General features: G+C 44.4%; 1 protein-coding gene across 13 annotated transcripts in view; it reads right to left on the bottom strand.

Moving 5' to 3' along the window:
- The window catches only part of HFM1 (helicase for meiosis 1), a 151710-nt gene that overhangs the window by 60993 nt on the left and 63425 nt on the right, over window positions 1-27292 (bottom strand). For all 13 annotated transcript variants that reach the window (XM_053243306.1, XM_053243303.1, XM_053243304.1 and 10 more), the window contains 8 exons: window positions 26740-26787; window positions 25186-25266; window positions 19876-19967; window positions 14272-14378; window positions 13302-13349; window positions 12971-13068; window positions 12723-12854; window positions 11004-11089 (listed from right to left, as the gene is read on the bottom strand). In XM_053243306.1, coding sequence (XP_053099281.1) covers window positions 11004-11089; window positions 12723-12854; window positions 12971-13068; window positions 13302-13349; window positions 14272-14378; window positions 19876-19967; window positions 25186-25266; window positions 26740-26787 — 692 coding nt within the window. The remainder of the gene's footprint in view (window positions 1-11003; window positions 11090-12722; window positions 12855-12970; window positions 13069-13301; window positions 13350-14271; window positions 14379-19875; window positions 19968-25185; window positions 25267-26739; window positions 26788-27292) is intronic.

Raw genomic sequence — 27292 nt, forward strand, 5'->3', positions numbered from 1 at the left:
AGGCTGAACTGAGCCAAGCATGCTGTCTCAACATGATCGCTGTTGCTATGGCTCTGGATTCAGACTCAGCCGGATGCTTGGCTCTACTCAATTGCTGGCAGGTCAGCACAGTCGATTTTGCCCAGGTTTTCTTGAAACATGCCCTGAGCTCTTCTGTGGATAATCTGTCCAGTTCCTGCTCTAAATTGTCCCAGAGGGAATGGTTATATTTTGAAATGCAGGTGGAGTAGTTGGTGATTTTCACCAACAGGCAGGCAGTAGAATAAAATTGCCTAGCAAGTCCAGTTTCCTGCCTTCCTTCCTGGTGTCGTGTGCCTCCTTCCGGACCTGGAAGTGGTTGCTCAGTCTATCACGAGTGTGTTAGGAATTGGGTGTTTCAACAGGTATGTATTGTCAGTTTCCTGAACCATATAAAGACCTTCCAACTTGGGGTTGAAGTGTGCATTACTTCCCAGGCACTTTGTGCCGCATTTGTAATAACAGGAAGTACTGGTAGGGCTACCAGTTGAGCTGAGAGTGACTTCGCTTTAAAATTATAGACTGGATCATCTATTGTAGCCATCTGGGTCTTCAGATCTAGGCCAAGAGCTTCTGCCATTTCCTTAATCTGTAGGTGATATGCCTTCATTTACTCAGTTGGACACATATTCTCTGGAGTTGCTACATCTGGAGAAGGATCATGTTCAGTTTCTGGATCTGATTTGAAATCAGAGCTCATGATGGCTTTTGGTCCTTGAAGGGGAGGCATCCAGGATTTGATCCTGAGGAAGTGATTGAGGAGGGGGAGACCTCAGCGTTAGAAGCGGAGTCTGTGTCTCAGTAGACGTCATCTGTGTAATCTTAGTCTGAGTTTGTTTTGAAGCTACTACTGGCTTAATCATTTGTGCCTGCGGTAGTGGAAATGTCTGGGTTGCTACTACCACAGTATACACTTTTCCAGGTTGAAGTCGCATCCCTGGCAGCTAGAGTAGCGGTTGATTTATCTTTGCATATGCAGGAGCCAGATGGTTTTCTCTGTCAAAAAATGTTGGCTTCCAGGGTCTGTCCTCTTTATAGTTATAAGAAAACCCCAGGGAATCTTGGCCCAGCCTACTTAACTCTGCATCATCTGAGTGGTTGATACAGCTGTCAGAGCATAGCAGACTGGTATTCTTGCTTGACGGTCGATGGAAATGTATGGATTTGAGAAACCTCTGGAGTTTGTTGTTCACCTGTGATAGAAAAACCCTTGAAGGTAGCAGTGGATGGGGCACTTCAGTCAGTCAGTCTTTATTATGGTCTTTGACCAATAACACCTTAAACAATATAAAACTTTAAACACAGCCATATTAATAACATGACTGTACAGTGGATCTAACCATTAGTGAGCAGAGTGCAATAAACTCATATTGCAATACAACAGAATTTTGTGACTCTGTGTGTGATAGATGAATTAGCATCTATTAGCAAATATCTGATGTAGAATTTGTCCGATTGACCTGGCAGAGGATCAATTAACCTTTGTCTAAGATCTATATAAAAGACACACCACAGGAACACATGTGCAACTGACTCAATCTCATCAGAGTTACAGGGGCAATATCTCTGCTCAGTTGGAATTCTACTATATCTACAAGCCAAAAGTTCCGAAGGCAGGGAATGGGGTGCTCGAATTAGAGTCCAAGATTGCTAATAAAGATTGAGCAGTGGAGGGATCTAAAGCCCCAGCATCCTCATCCACATCATCATCTTCAACCTTGAATGTCATTAGCTCCTGTTGTCTTGGTGTGACCCACCTGGAATCTGTCAAAATTGGGGTATAATGTGGAAGCCACATCCATCTTCACCGGCATCAAAGGGGATTGAATTGGTGTCGTGGCCAGATAAATCGAAGCTAGGCGTGTGCATGGAACCGCGGGGTGGGGGGTTCCTTGCTTACCCCTCCCGCCACTTTCCTCCTCCAGCGCCCATAGTTCTGTTAATAACTGGGGCGGCAGGATACCTCCCTGACGCCCCTTCTCCCATTTGGTGGCTGCTGCTGCTGCGCTACACTGCACAAGGCTTCAATACGTCGCGCACATGCTTCACGTCGCAGAGATGTGAAGCGCGCACGCAAAAGGCTTATCGAAGCCTTTTGCAGCATAGCGCAGCAGCAGCAGCAGCAAAATGGGAGAAGGGGCGGCAGGGAGGTATCCTGCCGCCCCAATTATTAACAGAACTATGGGTGCCAGAGGGGGAAAGCAGCGAGAGGGGGAAAGCAGTGGGAGGGGTAAGTAAACCCTCCCCCCTCTCTTTAAGGAACCCCCCACCCAGAATCACCCAAACCCCAAACCGCCCAGGTCCGGACCGGTCTGGAGGCCTGTAGAATGGCCTCCGGAACTGTCCAGGCTCATCACTAATCGAAGCTATCCTCGACTTGGATGTCTGCTTTGGTGTCACAGCAGAATCCCCTGCTGATGGATTAGGCATCGACATCTTCAGCATCGTAGTCTGCAAGACGGATGTTGGAGGTCTCGGTACCAATGGTCCCGATGTCATAGTATGATGGAATGGTGTCAATACAGACACTGTCGGTGTTGAAAATTCTTGGCGGTCCACTGATATCTCAGTCTCGGTGGATGTTCTGAAGTCATTGAGAATACTGAAGCTGGAGATCTTGGGGTTGAAGGCCTCAACACCAAGGTGATGATTACATCTTGGAGATCTGATGGTGACAGAGTCCACTCTGGTCTCGATGTCCTCTGCTTCTTTTTTGCAGGCTCACAGGACACATCCTCAGGTTCTTTTTCTCTCAGTTTTTTCATTGGAGGGTGAGGCAATTTAAATGAGGATGCCAAGGATTTAGACCAAGCAAGGGCTTCAGTCCTCGGGGCAGGGGATTTAGAACAAGCGGCCGCCCCTTTCATAGATGTTGATGGAGTGGGGGGACCAAGCGCATGGTTGTACAAGGTCACATGTTATCATTGCATCTTGTTTGTTTAGAAAATGACAGGCATATCCTGCATGTCGCAGTGTTATGCCCCTCCTCAAGGCAAATTAAATATAAATCATGCATGTCCTGAGAGAGCAATTTTGCCTTACATTCTGAACAGCATTTGAAGGTTTTCTTAATTATCTACTTTTTTTAAAAGGGGAATTCATAATAATAATCAGTCAAAGTCTGTAGGTTGAAGTACCAGAAAAATCAGCCCCCACCTTTTTTTAGAACTTGTCAGAGAGAGAAGAACCAGAAAGGTACATTGGTACTCACCGTGAAGGTGTCTTCTGGCTGGTGTAGAAGAGGTCACCCAATGTGGGATTACATCCCTCCACATGCTCCAGAAGGCAGGAAGTAGAAATACTTGAAGATCCTTAAACCCCTGCATGTGGGCGGATCCCTTCAGTATCTACAATAGCTCAAGCTTCAGATAAAACATCAATAAAACAAGAACAAGCACAAACCACATGACAATTGCCAAGGTAAGTAAATGAAGAGGTAGCCAACCTGTGGGCAAAAACACAGGCCCAATGCCACCCAACATACATAGATCCAGCATAAAACAAAGCAAAAAGAAGCAACCCGGGTGGGCCTTGGGTGACCTCTTCTACACCAGCCAGAAGACACCTTCACGGTGAGTACCAACGTACCTTTCTCGGCTGGTGTAGGAGGTCACCCAACGTGGGACATACCACAGCTTAGACCACGGGCGGGACAGAAAAGGAGAAGTATACTGGATCTAACGACCCAGAAAGACCCTCTGGAGTACCCTCCGACCGAAAGCCGCTCTGGCCGCCTCGTGCTCATCCAACTTATAGTGCCTTGAGAAGGTAAACGGTGTAGCCCAGGTCGCCGCCTTACAGATCTCTTCCAGAGATGCCTGTGAAGATAGTGCAGCCGATGTTGCTGCCGACCTAGTTGAATGAGCTGTGACGTGACTTGGGAGCAGCAAGCTCTGCGCCCTATAGGACTCCATAATGCAAGACCTGACCCACCTTGCAAGAATAGCCGCCGACACCTTCGTGCCGCGCTTGGACTCCTTGAAAGCCACAAACAGGACGTCGGACTTACAGAACTCCTTCGTTCTTTCAATGTAGGTCTTCAGGGCCCGGCGAACATCCAAACAATGCCACTCCCTCTCCGAAGGATGACGTGGCTCAGGACAAAATGATGGTAGATAAATATCAGCCGCTCTATGAAAGAAGGAATTCACCTTAGGTGAGAATGACGGGTCCGGTATCAATCTCATAGAGTCCCTTGAAAAGATACACAAATTGCTTTTCACTGAAAGTGCCTGCAGCTCTGACACTCTTCTGGCTGATGTGATAGCGATCAGGAAGGCCACTTTCCATGAGAGCAACTGAAGAGGAATGGAGCGAAGAGGCTCGAAGAGGGGGAATTGCAGCCCCCGGAGAACGACGTGCAAGTCCCACGTAGGAAAACGGTGGCACACGGGAGAAGATGGCTGGGTGGCTCCTCGAAGAAATTTCCTCAACAAAGGGTGCCGCGCCTGAAAAGAGCGGTGATGAGGGAACAGCATTTGAACTAAACAGGCGGCCTGTCTCTTTAGCGTGTTCGGCTTCAGTCCCATGGAGAGCCCCTCCTGGAGAAACTCTAATAACTCCCTCAGCTTACAACGTCTGGGTCGCAGCGAATGACGAGCTGCCCACCTCAGGAAACTCCACCAGGTGGACTGGTAGATCTTATTAGTCGACTCTTTTCGGGAAGCGAGAATCGTCTCGACGACCCTTTCCGACAGGTGTTCCTTCCTCAAGAGAGCCCTCTCAACTTCCAAGCGGTCAACTGCAACCATTCCGGATCCGGGTGTACTACGGGACCCTGTTGCAGAAGATCCGGATGAAGCGGGAGCCTCACCGGACCCTCCACTGCCAGTTCCACAATTTCCGAGAACCAGGGCCTCCGCGGCCAAAACGGGGCAATCAGAAGCAGGGAGGCCCTCGAATGTCTCAGTTTCCTCAGACACCGTGACAGTAATGGAACTGGAGGAAACGTGTAGAGAAGACCCGGAGGCCACTGCACCGCCAGAGCATCCGTCGCTTCTGCCCCCTCTGTTGGAAACCGCGAATAGAACCTTTGCAGTTTGGAGTTCTCCCGTGAGGCGAAAAGATCTATCTGTGGAGTTCCCAGTCTGCCTGTTATCCACTGGAACACCCCCGGGTGGAGACCCCACTCCGCAGGCTGGATGACCTGGCGGCTTAGCCAATCCGCCTGGGTGTTGGACGCGCCGCTCACATGGTGTGCCAGGATCGAGAGGAGATGCTGCTCTGCCCATGATAATAGTTCCACGGCCTGGAAATGAAGGGACTTGGACCTCGTCCCTCCTTGCCTGTTTATATACGCCTTGGTGGAGATGTTGTCCGTGCACACGAGGACATTCCTTCCCTCGACCAGCGGAAAGAACGCCAACAGAGCTAGATACACTGCTCTCAACTCCAGCCAATTGATACTGTGGTGTGCCTCCGCTGGCGACCACAGCCCTTGGGCTGACTTGTTTAAACAATGAGCCCCCCACCCCGAGAGGCTGGCATCCGTTGCTACCAGGATGCGTTTTGGTTCCACGAACAACCAGCCCTTGTCCAAGTTCTTGCGAGCTGTCCACCATACAATTGACTCCTTCACCTTCCCTGACAGGCGAACCATCTTGTCGCGCTTCAGCGTGATTTGGTGTTGGAAGGGTAGTAAGGCCCATTGGAGCTGCCGAAGATGGAATCTCGCCCAAGGCACGGAGTCCATGGCTGCCACCATTAGGCCGAGAAGGCGTGCCAGCTTTAAAAGACTGACCAACGGGTGCCTCAATGCCGTGCCGGCTAGAGAGGTGAGGACCTCCATCCTGTCCGGAGGCAGGAACAGTCTGCAAACTGAGATGTCTATGATCACGCCCAGGTGACAGAGACGCACCGCCGGTACCAAGTGGCTCTTGCCCACGTTGACCAGGAAGCCATGAGCCTCCAGAAGTGACCTTGTCTTGGCCAGTGCTGCTTCCACTGCTACCGCCGTCTTCGCTCGAAGAAGCAAGTCGTCGAGGTAGCAATAAAGATGAACACCCTCGGTGCGGAGCACTGCCACAAGTGGACTCAACACGTTCGTAAAAACTCTGGGGGCCAATGACAGGCCGAACGGCAGAGTCCGGTATTGGAAGTGTCTGCCCCCGTAGCAGAACCTCAGAAGCGGGCGGCTGAGCTGATGAATCGGGACATGGAGGTAAGCATCTTGCAGATCGATGGACGCCATGAAGTCCCCCTCCTGAAGTGCCTCCGAGATGGTGCGCAGTGTCTCCATACGGAACTTTTTCTTTGCCACAAACTTGTTGACTGGTCGAAGATTTAGCACGGCTCTTGCTGAGCCGTCTTTCTTTGGAACCGTGAATATTATTGAATAAACTCCCCGACCCCTCTGGGAGGTAGGTACCTCCTCTATGGCCCCTATGTCCAACAAGTGGTGTATTGCAGCAAGGAGCCCCTTGTGCTTCTTGGGGTTTCTTGACATAGGGGTGGGGAGGAACCTGTTCCCGGGGCAGCTGGTCAGTTCCACCTTGTAACCCTCTCTTACGATGGAAAGGACCCACAGATCCAAAATGGACCCTTTCCAAACGTGCCAAAAGTCCAACAGACGAGCCCCCACTTTGCCGCCCTGATTGTCAGGACTGCTGTTTGGGACCCCGTGACTGAGCGGTGAAGGACTGGCGGTTTTGAGAGGAGAAGTATTGTTTGCCTTGTCCTCTGGACCTGTTCCACTGTGGTCTGGAAGAGCGAAAAGAGTCTCTCTGCCGGAATTGCGGGCGATAGGCTCTGGGAGGTTGAAAGGATCTGCGGGCGAAGGCCTTATCCTCCTTGCGCATGGCCACAGGTAGCGTCTTCCTCCTGTCTTTAGTCTCCACTAAGACTTCCTTGAGGGCCTCGTCGCCAAACAGCTTACCACCCACATAAGGAACAGCAGCCAAGTTGGCCCTGGAAGTATTGTCGACCTTCCAGTACTTCAACCAGATGTTCCGCCGTGCCAACACACTGGCGCTCATTGCCCGAGCTGAGAAGCGCACACTGTCAAAGGTTGCGTCGGCCGCGAGGGCGGCGGCCTTCTGTAAGTGCAGAAGCTTACGGCGCATGAGTGCTGGGTCTTCAGGCGGTTCATTAAGGAGCTCGTCAATCCAGAGCACCGAGGCCCTGGAAACTAGAGAGGCTGTCGTGTCGGCCCTGATTGCCAGAGCCGATGCGTCATGTGCCCTGCGCAAAGCCGCTTCAGCCTTTCTATCCGCTGAATCCTTAAATATCGAGTCCCCATCCTTGGGCACTACTACGCCACTGGGAAGGGCCCCGAAGGGCGCATCTGTGAGCGGCACCTTCAACAAATTCAGTGTGTCCTCCTCAAAATTGTAGAGTTTATTAGCCGAGGCTGAAGCCCTCTTCGAGGAGGAGATAGCTGACCATTCTTCCTTAATTGAATTAACAAAGCCCTCCGGCATAACTGCCCTGTACTGCACAGACTTGGACTGGGGCAGTACTAACGCACCCTTGGAGGGAGGGGTATCCTCCACTGGAGTGGCAGGCTTCAGCCCCAAAGCCAGGAGCGCCTGGTTAATCACTGGCTGTGCGTCCTCGAGCAGGGCTAGGCGCTGACTATGTATGCCAGCCCCCTGTTCTTCCGGGAGTTCCCCCTCCTCACATGAGGATGCCTCCGACTCTCCGTTCCCCTGAGCAGAGTCCTCAAGTGACCTGCTGCGTTGAAAAACATTGGGGGACTCCCCACCCGATTCCTCTGATGAGCGGGGTCCCCCCCCTGACCTTGGTACGGGGTCACCCTCATCGCTTGTCTGAGCCTTTTTCTCCACGGCTCTTCCTCATCTGATTCGGAGGAGGGTGGAGAATTAGCTGGCCTTTTTCGCCCCCTGGTTCCCGAGCGATCCTTAAGAGCCGCCTGCAGGGAGCTCTGGACCGCCTCCTCTATCCATGCCTTGATCGCCGCTGGGCTGCAGGCACCTCCTAACCTGCTGGTTGTTGGCCCGGTAGGGATAGGGCCGGGGGGGCTTCCCGCAGGGGACCGATCCTCCTCATCCCCGTGCCCCCGTACTGGCCCCGGTCTCACCGCCGTGTCTGTGGAGACGACGTTGCCCGGATTCGGGTCCTCCGCTCCTTGCTGCCGCTCTACATCGGCCGGCTCTGACTCCGTTCCCAGCACTTCGGCAAGGTCTGGGGCTGAGGAGTGCAGTCGTTCCCGGTGTGGCCCACCCGGAGTCTCGCCGTCGGGGCGTCCGGCCGCCGGGGAGAGAAGAGGCAGAGAGAGAGAGGCCGCCCCCTCCTCCGCGAGTCCTGGCATGTGCGCGTGCGCCGTAGCGGCCGCGCGGCGCCTGGGAGTATCGGGCGAGCGCTCCCGGTCAGAATGGCGCTTTTTCTTGGCTTTCTTCTTTGGGGGTAAGGGGGCCTTCAGGGAGCGGTCATGTGAGGGTCCCTCCGTCGCATCCAGCCCCAGGCCTCCGGTGTTGCGGGAATGCCACTGTGGCCCAGTGGCGCCAGCAAGGCTCCCTCTATCGGCCACCATCTTGATTGATCATCTTGCGATGTCTCGCCCGCTTGGTGGGAAAAGCCGTTGCATGGCTGAGTGCTCTCTGCGAGCTAGCAGGCCCACACCCTTCTCTTTTGCCATCGGTCAAAGGGCCACTCCAGAGAGGGAGTGGGGGCGAGAGAAGACGGCGACAGGAGGACGGGGGAGAGAAGCGGGGTAACACAGAGGAGAGTTGTAGCGATGAAGTAAAAAAAATTTTTATTTTTTATTTTTTAAAGGAGATGCAGGTATGAATGGAAGGACAGACGAAGAAGAGTGATACCTAGAAGAAAAGATCAGAGATAACTGACCACCAAGGTGACAAAGAAGGACCAAGAAGCGAGCTAGCGAGTTGTGTCTTCTGGAGTGAAGGCAGGAAGTAGAACTGAAGGGATCTGCCCACATGCAGGGGTTTAAGGATCTTCAAGTATTTCTACTTCCTGCCTTCTGGAGCATGTGGAGGGACGTAATCCCACGTTGGGTGACCTCCTACACCAGCCGAGAATAAGGAGCTGCAGCAACCGAGTGACTGATTGCTATGGCAGTCAAAAAGGAACTGGAACACTGGTGTTCTTCCCACCTTAAATAGCAGCCACGTGGTCACGTGGCACAGGGCAGAAACACCATGAGGAGCTGTGGCATTCCACACCGAGAGGCTTCTGCGCAGGCGCAGAACCCTAATGGAGTTCAATGGATCATGCTCTAGATCTACTGTATCTACCTGTAAATATTAGAAGTGTGATTCAGAATACAGATTATTGTTGCCCACACCTGCATCCCCGCATTCCCCCCCACTTGCTTAGGCTTGTGGAGGGACGAGGCAGCTGGGCCTTTATAGCCAACGTCTGCTGGTGGACTGGGGCCTTGGAATTTTTACTCTCAGGGCTGGTATTGGGGATATTGTTGTGGTTATCCCGTTTGGAGGCTTTGGTAGTGTCACATTTTATTCCAGGTTTGCCCTTCTCGGATACTGAAGTTAACGATTTCTTTTCCTCATTCTCTGTTTGTTTCAGCTTTGGTGTGGATCCCGGTCTGGACCGCAGGTATAAAGTTTCTTTCCATGCAGAGCAGTGGCTCACCCTGCATGGTTCATCCGAGTCCTTGACTCCCATCATTTCAGGCAATCAACTGTTCCTTGATCTGCTGCAAGACCTCCTGGATGTCAGGCTTGTCCTGTCAATGTATACCCCCCACTTCCTTTTTTGCCTTGACTCCTTGCATGCCTACTTTTACTGGTTTTTAGTTCTGTTTTAGGTAGGTTTTCTCTCATATTGATTGAGTATCTTTGTTTCCTAGATGCTCCTATTAAACCAGATTCTTCTACCATTTGAATCATCGGTCATGGGATATCATTGTGTGCTTCGAAGCCCTGTGAGGACCAGCATCTGGGTTTCTGGCCCAGAGCATATATCTATTGGGCCTGCAGGAAGGACATTCAGTAGAGTAGTTATATTGTGTCACAGAGGGCCTTTCTTCCCTAGAGGGATTAACTGGATTTACTCTTGGTTCACCTGGGGAACCTGGCTCATATGTCCAGCTTGAAATTTACAGTCCAAGAGGTTAGAAATCTGAATGTGGTATTGACTTTGTGCCTAATGATTCAGATCAGGCTGGTTGAAATATGGCTATGTTTGTGATAGTCTTGGGCACAAGATGTATAGAGCACACAAAAAAATCAATGGTGAACTTGCTAAGATTTTATCTTGGTAGGGGGGAGTTTTTATTAAGCAGTATGCCTTCCAGGTTGAGCATTCTGAGCCTGATAGGATGTAGTTATCTGCTTTGTGGGGGAGGGGTCAGGCTTACGTTAGCACTGTGAAACTCAGAGTTGCTTGCACTTTAGGTGGCAAACAGACACTGTCCTAGTGTTGGGGGTGGCCCAGGGTTTGTTTGAGCTTGGTGTGCTCCCCTTGTTCCATCATTAACCATAAATTATGGTCTTGGGATCATCAGCGAGCAAGATTTTTACTGGTACTCTTTTGTTGCCCTCTCACAACGCATTGTGATCTTCCTCCAGGCAGTGCAACCATTTTGTGTTGCCAAGCAGCTGAGACTGCCACTGTTGGCTAGGGATGGCATGATGAGGCTCTCCAGCTTCCTTGGGTGCCTCAAATACCTGATAGTTGCTTGTTATTGTTTTGCCCACATCCCATTTTAGCCCATGTCCCATTTGTGTCATCATTTCTCTGTGTAAATTGCATTTTAGAAATGTTACAGAGGTGAAACAAAGCAACTCTTTCTTCAGGATTTTGTCTTGTCAACACTCCCACAAAAGCCCCCCAAACCAAGAATGTATGTCTTTTAAAGGTGAAAATCAAATATTGGACAAATATTTTGACCTTCCAAATGAATTTTCCAGGCACCTAGGGCAACCAGGAGACTGTTTGAGTGCTGTAGGGGTGAAAATGATGTACATAGTAGCACATGAATAAATGTTGTAGATTAATACTTTTAGTAAAACTGCAAAATATGGAAATTCAAAAATAAATACCAATTCAAGTTCTCTTGCATTTGTATCTTCTATTTTTTTAAAGGATGTCAGACCTGCATTCATCATTGCATTTGACAATGACATACCTGTTGAAAATTGAGCAGTGTTAATTGGGTTTAAAAAGAAAACTAATAGCCTTTTCTAATAAATTATAATTGTTTTCATTTAGGTCAAGCAAATATAAAATATAAACATACATTTCAACAAGGTACAGAAAGATCTTCCCTCAAGCTACAGGTATATCTGAAAACACTATCATAATTCTCTCTTATGTTATCTAAAAGAATAAAACATCTAACACAATAAGTTAAAAAAAATTAAACACTGTAGCAATGATTCTCAAATAATAGATAATTAGATTTTGTGAACTGAGAAGGGTTGTCCTGGCCTGTTGCTCACACAATCCAAAAATTTTGTGTGCCTATAGGAGACAATGATTCAAGCAAGCTGATAGGCTTCTTTTAGTTCCCATAGCCAACATCAAGAAAACTTCATAGTGTGTGCAAACCCAGCTTTGCTGGATTAGGCAACTTTGGCAAAAGGGCGAATTAGCAGATTAACAATAACTTGGGTCCTGCAGCACTGGGGTGGCTCAGCCAGCCCAGCCACTTTTCCCATCCCTCCATCATTGGTCCTACACAGGTAGCAAGAAGGAGTCACAAAGGACTGGAGTCACTCACCCTCTCTGCAACGGGAGGGATTATTAAGCCCAAAGGGAAATAGTGGGTGAGCAAGTTGTGTTGGCAGAAGCAGCAAATTGGCATGATGAACTAATCTGCTGGCATGCAGGTCATTCAAAGCAGGTGCCGGAATAAGCCAACTGTCACTAGACTGGTCAACAGAGCTTATTAAAGGAACACTGCACTATGATGAGAGGCAGAAAAATACCAGGAAAATCTCCTGAACGTTGGGACTAGTTTTTTGGAGTGTCATGGGGTATCAGAAGTTCTTATATGGCCCTTTGGACCCCAAAATAGGGATGTGTGAACAGGTTCAGAAATGAACCTGTTTGGTTCGATGGCTCAATATCAGACTTACCCCCCCCTGTTCGGGGGGTGGGTTTACGAGTTTAAAAACAGAAATAGAACTCACTGCCACTACTCTGGGAGCTTCTCTGAGGCCATGGGGCGGGGGGTTGTCTCCAGAAGATCCCCCTCCCCCTGCTGACCTCCATTATATTCCAAATCGCCCAGTTTGGGCATTATTCAGCCTGTTCCAGGCCTCACCCCATGGTGATGGCCATTTTGGAAGCTGCCACAGATGCCCATTGGGCCTCTGCGTGGCCAGCCATGCAGAGGCCCAGTGGGCATGTGCAGCAGCCTCCAAAATGGCTGCCGCCATGGGGGCGAGGCCCAGAACAGGCTGAAGACTGCCTGAACTGGGTGATTTGGAACATAATGGAGACCAGCGGGAAGGGGAAGGGGAACTTTTGGAGATCCTCCTCAGAGAAGCCCTAAAAGCGGTGGCGGTGATTTCTATTTCTGTTTTTAAAAAATAAATATTTTAAAAACAAACTCATGAACCATCTGAACCAAACTAGGAGGGGGTTTCGAGGTGCACAAAATCGAACATGCCCAGTTCGGTTTGAGTCCAGTCCAGACTCACACCAAACTAGGCAACTCGGTTTTGTGCACAGCCCTACCCAAAAAGTATGAAAAAAGACCTTTATAGTGAACTCAGTTACAAAAGTATCCTGTTTCTGCTGATTGAAGTACCTACCAATTTTTTCTAGTTGTTTAGATACGTAGAGTGAGTTTTCCCACAGTCGACATCTGAAGCATTTCGCTAAAATCAAAGAATTTAATAATACAAGAAAGTTGTTTTGATTGGAGGCCAAAAATTCAGACAACCCTACAAAACAAGGCGGGGGTGGGTGGGGGGGCGAATGTAATCAATCAAATCAAACCAGAAAATGCGTATAATGCTGATTATTGTCAAAGAATCCAAAACCAATAACTTTACCATACATTTTGTAAGTCTTACGCCATTCCTGAAAATCTTCCCTATTTCTTGTGTCAATGTGAAATCTTGTATGGGAATACATCCTAGCTGTGCCTGAACAAGGCTGAAAAAGAAATAAGAAATTCTTCAAAGTACCAAAATCATCAGAATACTAACATGATAGTCAGGAGCACTACTGGGAAAACCATTCACATTCAAGAGAATACCCAGAGAAGCTAGAGTGTCAATAAATGATTCTCCAAGAATGAAATTACCAGGAATTTATCACTGACTTAAATGGAACAGTCAGTTGTTTAATTTCAAGGTTAAAAAGATATAGTGATGCAAAAGACTTACCAGTTTACTTTCATTTCTTTTGTTTTTATCTTTCCTTCCATTGGATATCTGCAGATGAAATGTACCACACTGATTTTTATTCACTTAGGCCAGAACAGTAAAGCCAGTTAAATCCTCTGAAGTCCAAACAAAAACTAGGAGATGTAGGATTTTGAACTTGAAAATTTCTTATAGAGAAAGCACTATTGTATAGGAAATATCAGCAAAGTGAATGTAGATTATCACATGCAATGATCATGCACACATATCTGTTTTGCTGCATCATATTTGAAGTTACCATTGCACTTGGTCTGAAGAACTGGTGATTCACAAAGCTAATGCAGCCGTCCAGCCATTTACCAAAGATTCAATAATAAAAACAATGGGGCTATCAAGCACCTGGTAGTCACCAATATATGGCTGGTGAGCTACGTTTGCCTTGGCAGATTACAAGTGGTGTAGAGGTATCTTAATTTTGTGTACTTGGAAGGGGGTTTCATTGAAGTGAAGGCCCCAAAGGCTTAAAAAGCGCCTCCTAATAGTAGGAAAAACTCCAACTGGCTATAGCCACTATTGGTTCTGACAGGTGGTACAATCAGCTGCAGAGCCCTCTTCTTGTCAGAGCCCACCCACTTGTTTAGTCTTCAGCACACACAGGAGTACTTGTTACACCACTAGAGAGATACAAGAAATCACAGCATCAGTAATGTCTTTGGTTACCCAAGTAGAATTTCCGCACTGCTTGAGGGTGAGGGAGGAACAAAGTTGGAATGGCATTCTCCAGCTGACTAAAGTATCTGTCAGAACCAATAGTCGCTGCAGTGAGCCAAGGGCTTCTGAACATGTGGAGCTTCATTTACATCTCTTATATGACACGTGCCTAACTAGATATATTTCTAAAACAGATGATAGACACTTGTAACTCTGTTCTGGGCAGCAACTTAACTAAATTACAGTTTAGTTTAGAATAATTTGATATTTCATCTTGCACCTTATGCTTATCTTGTTCTTGTCTTTATTCAAAGTATTCAGTATTTTTTTCTCATTTGTTCTTAACTTGATGTCTGAAAATTCATTGCAGCTGGATATCAACATTACCTATAATAAAGTCTTGCATTAATTTTAAATTCTCTCATTTAAGACTTCTCTAATTGTTTTAATTTTATTTTATAACAATCTGCTCTTTTCTTATTTTAAATATATAATTTAAAAAAACACATGTACAGAAAAATGTGCCTGAAATAAAAATAATTTAAGACAAGTATTCAACACAATTGAAAATAAATGTAAACCCAAACTTGTTTATTTCTGATCATATTGGAAAACAAGTTGTTCTGGTAAGAACTAATCTGCCTACTTTCCTTTCACTATCCCTAGAACTGGACTAAATTTGGTCCAAATCGGTTAGACAGTTCATGTTAGCCCATTTGCACCTCAAACATCCATGCATCCACCATAATGAATTGGGGTGGATGACATCATCACAAACTACGCCATTGAGCCATCCCTATGTGTCACTCGGTACAATTACCAAATTTGGGACAAATTGGTTAGACAGTCCACAAGTTAGCCCACTTGCATCCCAAATGTTCATGCATCTGCCATCTTGAATTGGAGTGGATGACATCATTACAAACTACATCATTGCAGTGTCCCTATGTGTCACTACAACTGTAGCAAATTTGGTTCATACAGAGGACCTACAAGTTAGCGCACTTGCACCTCAAATATTAATGCGTCTGCCATCTTAAACTGTGGTGGATGACATCGTTACAAACTACACCACTGATGTGTCCCTACAGCTGTAGCAAATTTGGTTCATATTGGTCCAGACATTGCAAAGTTAATCGTGGGGACACACACACAGACCGAATGTCGGGTTATCTCATAAGCTTACTTGGAAAGTAGGCTAAAAACAAATCAAGAAATGCACCTGACCACTAAGATTACCATCTCCATCATCTACTCATTAACATCAGGAGATAATCTACTTTTCAAGAATTGAAGGGCAATATTTTGCCTACACTCCGCCCCCAAGTCCTGCTATGCTGCCTCATTGTGATGGTGTGTGTGTGTGTGTGTGTGTTCCTGGGAGGGATGAGCAAAGAACGCCAGGAGATATATCCCAGCAGGGTCACCCAAAGCATGAAGGTCATCATAGCTGCCCTGCTAAAGCAAGCAGGCACCTATATTGAGCAGCAGCAATATAGGAAGGTGCTGGAGGCAGATGATCACTTCAGTGACAATGACAAAGGCATCATTCCATACTGCGTGGGAGAAGGCAATGGTAAACCACTCCTGTATTTTACCAAGAAAACCACATGGATAGACAAAATAGAATGATTGTCAATGTAGTGCTTGATGATGGGCCCCTCAGGTTGGATGGTACTCAACATGCTACTGAGGAAGAGCTGAGGGTCTCTCAGAGTATTGATGGTGTTTATGACATGGTTAGATTAAAGCCTTTTGGACGTCTAGCAGCTGATGTTGCCGTGCAAGAAAAGAAAATCCAAAGCTGCAAAGACAGAATTACAATGGGAACGTGGAACGTAAGAAGCATGAATATGGGAAAGCTCGACACAGTGAAAGATAAAATGAATCGACTACTGATTGACATCTTGGGCATCAGTGAATTAAAATGGACTGGAATAGGACACTTTCAGTCAGCAAATCATACCGTTTACTACTCAGGACCCGAGAAACAAAGGAGGAACGGAGTTGCTTTCATAGTCAGGAAGGATATAGTGATAACAGTACTTAGGTACAATGCGGTCAGTGACTGACTAATATCAATTAGATTTCATGGACAACCCTTTAACATGACAGTTTTTCAAGTCTATGCCCCAACGACTGATGCAGAAGAAGAGGAAGTTGATGAGAAAATGAAGTCAATGATTTCTTCATTGCTAACACATTATTCAAACAACCAAAGCAGAGGCTATACACATGGACATCACCATATGGAGTACACAGAAATAAAATTGATTACATTATTGGTGCAAGGAGGTAGAAGAGCTCAGTTATAACAGCAAAAACGTGGCTGGGGGCTGATTGTGGAACAGATCACAAACTGCTCATGTACAATTTCCAAGTCAAGCTAAAGTGGAAAAACAAAGCTATCCATTTTCCATGAAATGATCTTGAGAATGTACACACTGTTTTCAAGGAGAACATCAGGAACTACTTTGAAGTTCTGAACCTCATTGATAGGGAACCAGAGGAACTATGGATGATGAATGATATTTTGCAAAGAGGAATTATGCCAGAGTCTTGGATGTATGCCAATATTGCAGTAATTCCAAAACCTGATCAAGATTTAATGCAAGTCAAGAACTACAGGCCAATCTCACTCTTAAATAATGATTATAAACTTTTTGCTGCCATTTTGGCAAGGAGAATGAAGGTTGTATTAGCAATAGCAATAGCACTTACATTTATATACCGCTCTATAGCCGGAACTCTCTAAGTGGTTTACAATGATTTTAGCATATTGCCCCCAACATTCTGGGTACTCATTTTACCGACCACGGAAGGATGGAAGGCTGAGTCAACCTTGAGCCCCTGGTCAGGATCGAACTTGTAACCTTCTGGTTACAGGGCGGCAGTTTTACCACTGCGCCACCAGGGGCTCATTAAGACTTTAAATTTATTAAGACTTTTTATTTATGAAGATCAAGCAGGCTTTTTGCCAAAACAGCAATTAAGAGATAATGTGAGAACAGTTCTGAATGTATTGGAGTATTATGAAAAACACAATGATAAACAGATAGCTATGATCTTTCTGGATGCAGAGAAATCATTTAATAATGTCTCCTGGCAGTTTATGTGGAGGCTACTGGATGTAATGGGAGTTGGTAATAATTTTATTAGGGCTATTAAGACCATATACTCAGAGCAATATGCTAAAATTATTATAAATGGGGAACTATCAGATAATTGTAAAATACAAAAAAGAACTGGACAAGGCTGTCCACTTTCCCCATTACTTTTTATATTAGTACTGGAAGTGCTTTGTAGAAATATTAGAGAAGATGATCAAATACAAGGCCCAAAAGTTGGGAAACAGGAGTATAAACTTAGAGCCTTTGCGGATGATGTGGTGTTTTTTCTAGAAAATCCATTAGAGAAGTTCGGAAGACTTTTGCAAAAAATACAACAATTTGGCCAACTGGCCGGGTTTTATATAAATAAGACTAAAATGAAGGTGATGACAAAAAATATGGACCAGAAATCTAATGATAGATTTTTTGAAATAAGTGAACTAAAAGTGGAGAAGAAAATTAAATATTTGGGCGTCTGGTTGACAAACAAAAACTCTTTGTTGTTTTCAAATAATTATATCAAAATATGGAATACAGTAAAAACCACCTTGCAAAGATGGACTAGAATGAAATTCTTTAATGGGAAGAATTTCAGTTGTGAAGATGAATGTTTTACCTAAAATGTTGTTTCTTTTTCAGACTATTCCTATAATTAACAGGTTAACTTGTTTCAAGCAATGGCAAAAGGACATAACCAAATTTGTTTGGCAAGGGAAAAGACCAAGAATTAAATTTAAAAATTTAACCAATGCTAAAGAAAGAGGTGGTCTTACCCTGCCTGATTTAAGGTTGTATTTTGATGCTGTTTGTTTGACGTGGTTAAAAGAATGGATAACATTATGAAATCCCAGAATACTTGATCTGGAAGGATTCGATAGAAGGTTTGGATGGCATTCATATCTGTGGTACGATAAAAGTAAAGTGCATAAATATTTTCTTAATCATTATGTAAGAAGGAGTCTAATGGGAGTGTGGGTAAAATATAAAAAATGGTTGGAATCTAAAACTCCATTATGGTTATCCCCGATTGAAGCTTTAGCACGTAAAGAGACAAATATGCAATCTGAATGGGGTACCTATAGGGATTTGTTATGTTTCCAAGAAAAGGGCTGTAAATTAAAAAACCTAATCGAAGTACAAAATCTGGTTAGTAACTGGTTTCAGTACCATCAGTTAAATGAAATCTATAAGAAGGATCTTAAAGTTGGATTTGAGGATCAAATGTTGAGTTTTGAGAAGGAGCTGTGTGAAAACGATGAAAAATTAGTTTCTAAGATGTATAAGCTGTTGCTTTTGGAGGAGACAAGAGATGAAGTGGTTAAAACGACTATGATAAAATGGGCTCAATATGTAGGTCATAATATAGATATGGCAGGTTGGGAAAATTATGGAAAATGGATTTAAAGTTCACTGCATATTATACTTTAAAAGAAAATTATTATAAGATGATGTACAGGTGGTATTTGACACCCAAAAAACTAGCATTAATGTATAAAAATGTTCCAAACAAATGTTGGAAATGTAGACATTGTGAAGGAACTTTTTTTCATATGTGGTGGTCTTGTGGGAAGGCAAAGGCCTTTTGGGATATGATATATAATGCCCCCTGCTAACTGGGCAAAGAGGCACCTTTTACTGTGGTGATTCTCTTTATTTAGCAGGGGGAGAGTAACTGGCCCCATCCACCCCCAGCACAGTACTTCCAGTGACTGTTGCTGGTGTCTATCTTATGTTTCTTTTTAGAATGTGAGCCCTTTGGGGACAGGGTTCCATCTTATTTGTTTGTTATTTCTCTGTGTAAACCGCCCTGAGCCATTTTTGGAAGGGCGGTATAGAAATTGAATTGTTGTTTTTGTCTGAAGGAGCAAGGTAGAAAAAGTATTGATGCTTTTGAACTTTGGTGCTGGAGAAGACTTTTGAGGATACCATGGAGAGCCAGGAAAACAAACAAATTGATCATAGAACAAATCAATCCAGAACTTTCACTCGAGGCACAAGTGACCAGGCTTAAATTATCATTCTTTGGACACATTATGCAAAGACCAAGTTCCCTTAAGAAGTCCATAATGCTGGGGAAAGTTGAAGGAAAGAGAAGAAGAAGATGACCAGCAACAAGGTGGATGGACTCAGTTACGAAAGCAGTGAATGCACCACTGAGAGACCTTAAAAGCCAAGCTGAAGACAGAACATCCTGGACAGAACATATCTATGTGTTCGCTAAGAGTCGACACCAACTTGACGGCACTTAATCACTCACTTTGGCTACAAAAAATCAGGATCAAAACCTAGTTTGCAGAGTAAATTCAAATCATAATTTGCCAGATGTAAAAGCAAACTGGAGTTTTTCACAAATCAGGAAGTAATTAAGCAAACTGCATGAGGGGAGGAGACAAGGGATGGGCAAAGAGGGAGGCTTGGTCACCTAAGCATGTTTTGGTGTTACATGTGAACTAACTCGTTTGATACATGGGTCATATATATGCCATATATAGACCAAAATGAGTGAGCAATATAGGTTAGAACCTATATTATCATTATTTTAAGGAGTTTGGGTAGGAAGTGCTATGACAGGAAGTTCCATCAATCTGACAAATGGCAGCAAGAATTTGTATAAAATATTATAATGTAGCATTATTAATGGATTGAAATTTGTATATAAAGTAACCAATAATCTATGTAATTCAAATAAAGTTGTGTAAAAATAAGATTTTAAGAAACAGCAGCTGGTTAGTTTGTTTATTTATTTTCTTACTATATTTGAATAATAAAATTACCAGTTCAGATAAAGTCTCTTTTCCATTAATCATGAAGCACTTTTTCATGGTGTCAAATGTAATATAATACCAAGCCATCAGTCGCCCAGTTTCTATAGAAAAAGTAACAAAACATTTAGTTAAGGTGGCATCCATTTTCATTCTGCACAGTATAAATATACCCATTCTGAAAGAGCTGCACTGGCTACCAGTTTGTTTCCGGGTCCAATACAAGGTGCTGGTTTTGGCCATTAAAGCCCATTAAAGGTTTGGTCCCTGGATATCTGAAGGATCGCCTGCCCCCACTTGACAAGATCATCGGAGGGGGCTGTGCTTCGCACGCCGACAGTGAGAGAGGCTTGGTTGTTGAGCACACAGGACAGGGCCTTCTCAGTCATTGCCCCCAGGCTTTGGAATGCTCTCCCAGCAGACATCCCCTCCTCAGTCTCCTTCACAGTTTTTAGGGGGAAAGTAAAGACGTGGCTCTTCAGCCAGGCTTTTGAATGAATGTATTGTTTTTACTGCTGCTTCTTTGTGTTCTATGTATTATTATTTTTAATGGGTTTTTAAATTTTTAAATAGAGATTTTATTTTTATATGTATATTATCTGTACTTTTGTATTTAATTATGTATTATCTTAATTATTGTAAACTGCTTTGAGATAATCTGTACCTTTGTATATTAATTATGCATTGTTTTAATTATATTGTAAACTACTTTGAGATTATTTTAATGTGAAATGGTGTATAAATAGAAAAATAAATACATAAATACATGGCCCTGAGCCATTTTGGAAGGGCAGTATACAAATCAATCAATCAATCAAACAAACAAACAAACAAATAAAACCTGTAGCAAACATCCCAGTGTTTTAATTGCTCACCTTTGCAGAAAGAACACTTTATTTTATTTTATTTTATTTATTTAGTTAGTTAGTTAATATATCACCCGACTCCAAGGTCTAGGCAGTTGATTCACAGCAATAAAGACAAAATAAAACAAACTGTTAAAACAGCAGCAATTTAAAACAATTTTAAACTACTAAAAGCCAAGCTAAAAAAAAATGCATCTTAAGGGATCTTTTAAAGGCTGATAAAGATGTTAAGCCATGAATGTCTATAGGGAGCACATTCCACAGCCCAGGAGTGACTAGAGAGAAGGCCTGCTCCCGAGTCACCGCCAGACAAGCTGGTGGCATCTGGAGATGGACCTCTCTTGATAACCTTAGCATGTGGTGGGGATCATGCAGAAGAAGGCACTCTTCCAGGTAACCCAGTCCTAAGTCATTTAGGGCTTTAAAGGTAATTACCAGCCCTTTGTATTTTGCCTGGAAACCTATTGGCAGCTAATGCAAATGTTTCAAGACATGCATAATATGGTCTCTCTGAGAAACCCCAGAGACCAATCTGGCCGCTGTATTTTGGACCAACTGAAGTTTCAAAACTACATACAAAGGCAGACCTACGTAGAGCACATTGCAGTAGTCAAGCCTAGATGTTACCAGAGAGTGCACCACAGTTCTGAGATCATTACCTTCATGGAAAAGACGCAGCTGTCATATCAACCAAAGTTGATAGTAAGTGTCCTAGCCATAATCTCAACCTAAGGAACCAGAGTGAGGCCTGGGCCCAGAAGCACTCCCAAACTATTCCTTTGAGGGGAGTGCAACCCCATCCAGAACAGGAAGATCTATCATGTTCCTCAAAGTATGACCCTTTACCAGTCCATTACTGCCTGTAGGCAGGCATTTAGAGAGGTTATGCCATTCCCTGATGATGATGTCATGTAGAAATAGATTTGGGTGTCATCAGCATATTGATAACACCGTGCTCCAAATCTCCTGATGATCTCACCCAGCGGTTTCATGTAGATGTTAAAAAGGATCAGAGATAGGATGGAGTCCTCAGACACCACACAATGGCTCTTGTTTCAGAGAGCAACTATCTTCGAGTGACACCATCTGGAACCTACCTGAGAAATAGGAGTGGAACCACTGCAAAGCAGTACCACCTATTCCCAAATCCCCCAAATGATACAGAAGGATACCATGGTCGATAGTATCAAAAGCCACAGAAAAGTCCAAAAGAACCAACAGAGTCACACTCCCTCTGTCCATTACTTGGTAGAGATCATCCATCAGGCTGACCAAGGCTGTCTTCACCCATAGCCTGCTCAAATACCAGTTTGAAATGGATCTAGATCATCAGTATCTTCCAGAACTACCTGGAGTTGATCAGCCACCACCCTCTCAATTACCTTGCCCACCCAAGGAAGGTCAGAGACTGGCCTATCATTATCCATCACAGAGGGCTCAAAGGCAGGCTTCTTAAGTAAAGGTCTCACAACTGCCTCCTTCAAACATGGAGGCATTCTGCCCTTTCTCAGTGAGGCATTTATTATGTCAACTAGGCCACCTCTAACAGCCTCCCTGCTAGATGTTAAAAGCCATGGATCCAAAGAACAAGTGGTAGGCCAAACACCTCCAAGGAGTTTGTTCACATCCTCAGGAGTCACAAATTGAAAATGATCCAGAGGAGTTACTGGACACCTCTGCAACTGACCCTGCTATAAATGTGGAGTCCAAGTCAGCTTGAACATGAGAGATTTTATCCACAAAGAATTTGTTAAAAGCATCACAGCTGGATCATGAAAAATCCAAATCTAAGTTCAGAGAGGAGGGAACCCGAGTCAATCCCCTCACAACTCTGAACTCCTCTGGATGCAAACTTTTGGATGCAATACTTGTAGAACAGAATTGCTTCTTTGCTGCACGAATTGCCACAGAATAAGCCTTCAGGTGTGCTTTATGTTGTGTGTTATTGGATTCAAGTTGAGTCTTCCTTCACTTATGCTCTAGTCTTCTTCCTTGCTGCTACAGCTCCTGTAACTGTTCAGTATACCACAGAGCCAATTTTGAAGCAGAATGGAGAGGACGCTTACGGGCGATAGTGTCTGCCCTAGTAAGTAACTGCTTATTATTCCAGGTCTCCATCACAGCATCAACAGAATCACTGGCAGAACAAACTCTAAAACCCTCCAAGGCCTCTTGGAATCCTATAGGCTCCAATAACCTTCTTGGGAGGACCATCCTAATAGGTCCTGCACCCCTGAAGAGGTGGATTGTGGCCACAAAACCAACCTTATCCAGATAGTGGTTCATCCATGACAATGGAAACATTCCAGGCGTCTCCACCCATGGAGCACCACCATGATTTGAGCAAAAGACCAAATCAAGAGTGTTACCAGCAGTGTGTGTTGGCCCTGTGACCAATTGGGATAGGCCCATAGTTGTCATGGCTGCTATGAACTCTTGAGCTACACCAGACAAGCCAGCCCCAAAGTGAGCATTGAAGTCACCCAACACCAAAAGCCTTGACTAACACCAACTCCGCAAACAATCAGCTCAGTTACAGACTCCACTGGGCAGCAGGGTGCTCGGTACACCAACAGAATCCCCACTCTATCCTGTGTTCCCAGGCCAAGATACATACATTCAATATGATCCAGTTCTCTCAAAGGGATTCTGGTAAGGGAGATTTTATTCCAATGGATCACAGCCACTCCACACACACACCACCCCTTCCCCTAACCTGCTCCACCGCAGGGTACCCACAGGGAGAAGCTGAGCCCATACTGAGCCACTAGCCTTCCCCACCCAGGTCTCAGTTATACAAGCCGAGTTGGTTCCCTCATGCATGATCAATCATGGATTATTTCATTTTGAATAGACCTGGCATTACAGAGGACTAAGGTCAGGTTCTATGGGTGGCTGGAACTACTCACCAAGGCCTGAGAGCTGACAGGACATCCAGAAGGAGAAACAGCCATTTGATTTCTGGTCTCCCTTCTCCTGTAATGACCTGCTGACCTGCCAACACCAAAGCTTCTTTTCCCCATCACTACTGTAATAGCCACCCCTGAACCCCCAAAGGCTCTCCCTACTCCCTCATCTGTACTAGAGCCCTGACACATAACTGTTGTAACTAGCCAGGCAATAACAAAAAAGAGTCTCTTCATAATCACAAAAAGGACCTCCAACAAAAATCTCTCCCCCCAAAACTGACTATGAATGTCTCAGACCCCCACCAAAAGGGTGTCAGAAATACAAAAAACCAAACATAACCCACCCTCTACCTCTGTCCCACATAGAAGACTGCCATCACAGACCGGCCGGCTTTGGCAGCTGTACCAGACTGCTGCTTGCCTCCCTCTTATCCGCAGGAAAGCTAACCATGCCTCTCACACGTGGCCTCCCTCCAGCAGGTGTTATTCATCAAAGTTAGCTTGCATTGCAGGAAGACAGCAGAAAATAGGTAGCCAGAACAGTCAGAAAATGGCAGCAAAGTCCTCTCACAGCCAGAGATGTTAAAAGGCCAGATGACAGTGCCCAGCTTTACCTCTTTCACTCTTCTGCAGCTTTAGCAACAAGGCCACTATGGATTGCTTCATTAGCTGTAGTTCTGATAGTACAGCTTTCAGTATTTCCTTTAGGAGAAAAATCCTATTGTCATTTAAAGGTAAAGTGTGCCGTCAAGTCAATTTTGACTCCTGGAGCCCACAGAGTCCTGGTGCCCAAAGAGTCCTGTGGTTTTCTTTGGTAGAATACAGGAGGGGTTTACCATTGCCTCCTCCTGTGCAGTATGAGATGATGCCTTTCAGCGTCTTCCTATATCACTGCCGCCCAATATAGTACCAGTGGGGATTCAAACTGGCAACCTTCTGCTTGTTTGTAGAGCATTTCCCTGCTGCGCCACTTAAGGTGTAAATTGTCATTTACAGTAATGCAATTACTAAAGTAATACATGTGAACAGGAGCTTTCCATACTTCCAGTTTTGTGTGATGTGGCAGAGGAGAATCCTTCTCCAATGGGTGATGTGAATTCTTCTATCTGTTCTGGCCTTACCATCAGACATTTTTCAGAACTTCTATGGATACATGTGGCTTCCAGTAATGTTCACTTTCCTTTTGTTCCCCAGTGGCTGAACTCCATAATCCTCAGGCGAATTACAAGAATCAATGGGACATTTTCACAGTGAATAAGGTTTGCAGTCTAGCTGACATTTCCCCCCCTATAACCAGTTTTTAGTATTTCATGCTTCTGGTTTGAGTATTGATGCCATTTTTGATTTCTCCTCCTTCATGCTTGCAGCACAAATATAGTCAAGAGGCTGTTCCTGACAGATCACAGGAATCACAATGGGTCATTAGAAAGACATCTCTTAAGTCTCTGGAGCCCAGGCCATTATGGTGACAATGTCCTTTCCAGGAAGCATTCTAAAGCGTTAAAGTTTTAACATTTGTAAAATGTAGGTTATGTAGTAAATATTACCTGTTGGCTTGAAACAAAGTTTTTCATCCATCTTGATTAAATCATATGATGATAAATCGTTTAAATTCTTCAAACATAATTCTGTGCAGGTTGAAATTATAATTGTAAAGTACATGCAGGGTAGAAAACATCATTTTGTACTGTAGGTTGCAGATAAAGGGAACAACCCGGCTAAAGCTATGCACTTTTAAGTCCCATTAGTCTAGTCTAACAGGGGAAATTTAAATACATTTGATTATCCTACTGAAATCAACAGAACTTTAAAAATGCATAATTTTTGTTCAATTGTGTTCTAAATAATTAACATGCACTTAGTAACTTCATAAGAATAGAAAGCAGCCATAGTCTAGTTCACACTTTAGTTAATAAAATAATGCCTTCTTCATACTTGTTTATTTATAATGCTGCCCTTTACAACATAACTCCCAGGGAGGCATATACATTAAAATCAAACATATAATATCATAACAAGAAAAGAAACCCCAAAAGCTCCAAAAAATAAGTAGCCAAGATTTTTACCATTCAGCATAACCCATAAAAATTTAAAATCTATTAAAAATGCTAGAAAGCCTGAGTGGTGGCGGCGGGGGTGAGTGTTCAGCAGCTGGCAACAGGGGGTTGTTCTCTAGAGTGGACATTCCATAGCTGAGGCACCATGACTCAAAAGGCCCTCCCCAGACACCACCCACCTGTCTTAAGATAGTAGGGTGACCCAGAGGAGAACTTCAGATGAAGAGAAATGGGTTTGGGTAGGCTCATGTGGAAGAAAGTGGTCTTCCGTGCCATTTGGGCTATATAGTCAACCAGCACTTCTAAGCTGTGACTCAAAATGGACTGGCAGCCAATGTAGCTGTTTTAAAACTGCTGATAGCTTAAATCTACCTATACATTTTGCTTGACATTGTTAGGTGAAATTAGGCTGTTAATAAACTTAACAGTTAAATTAATCATTCATTCATTCATTAATAGGTCTCCATTTTGTCTTTTGTTCTATTAATAAGATTCTTTAAAATTATTTAATATTCTGCTCATTTACTTTTAATCAATAATTTTATGCCTTGAATTATTCTAATTGACTCATTAGAATATTAAAGTGTTTGAAGCTTTCTGCTCAGTTGGATTTCTGCTCATAGGGTCCTGGAAACAATAGGTATTCTGAGAAATAGAGACACATTCTGAAGCTGAAGTAGAGGGGCCCAGTAGAGGGGCCCACTTCATGGGCTTCATATTCCCAGTAGATTTTACCATATAACTTTTGTGGAAAAGGACACATCGGGGGTTTTTGGTTTAAAAAAAATTATTTTTTTTTACATTTTGTATTTTAGATATGTCTTTCCTCATTTCCCTCCACCCACCCCACCCCAACCCCGAGCCCAACCTTCCCTCCCCTAGCCAGCCTTTCCGCGTTGCGCTGGCTGGGGGGAGGTGGGAAAAGAAAGAAGAGATGGGGGAAAGCTGGGATCGAATTTCTGTACAGGTTTGACAGAGCAAGCAGTGGCCTTTTAAAAATGCATTGCTCTCTGTGTTTACAAGAAAAAGCAAAAAGCATCTTACCTTGTAATTCTGCTTCAATTCCAGCTCTGTCCAATCCAGTTGAAAAACCTTCATGACATATAAATGTGACTATGGGCTTAATTTGTAGCAGAACAATCTACAACTGCACATGTGTGCACACTGAATATATGCAACATCTTTTATAAAAAATGACTGCCTAATATTAATAGATCCATATAATGAACATATATGCAGAGCTATTTGCCATGACAAATAGAATGATGAATAAATAAATTTAGGATTTAATTATTAGTGTTAATTGTTTGGGAACTAACTCTGATGAATAACCCAAAACCTTGTGGTTGGATGCTCACTACAAAGGTGTATAGACATCAGGGAAGAAGCACAAAGGTGTTAGAATAACCACAAAGGAGGAGTTTTCAGTATCTTTAACATGTCAGATGTAGGCCGCTTTGATTTTTGCACAGTCATACAAGTGCCTCACTTGTAAAATTTCTAGAGATTTTGAAGTCATGGAAGAGGGGACTCTTTTCCCCAGGAAAAATACAGAAACTTTGGCGGAAATTGAAATATAAGCAATACTTTTTGCTCA

This window comes from Hemicordylus capensis, chromosome 4 (genome assembly GCF_027244095.1).
Source record: "Hemicordylus capensis ecotype Gifberg chromosome 4, rHemCap1.1.pri, whole genome shotgun sequence".
Taxonomy (NCBI): Eukaryota; Metazoa; Chordata; class Lepidosauria; order Squamata; family Cordylidae; genus Hemicordylus; species Hemicordylus capensis.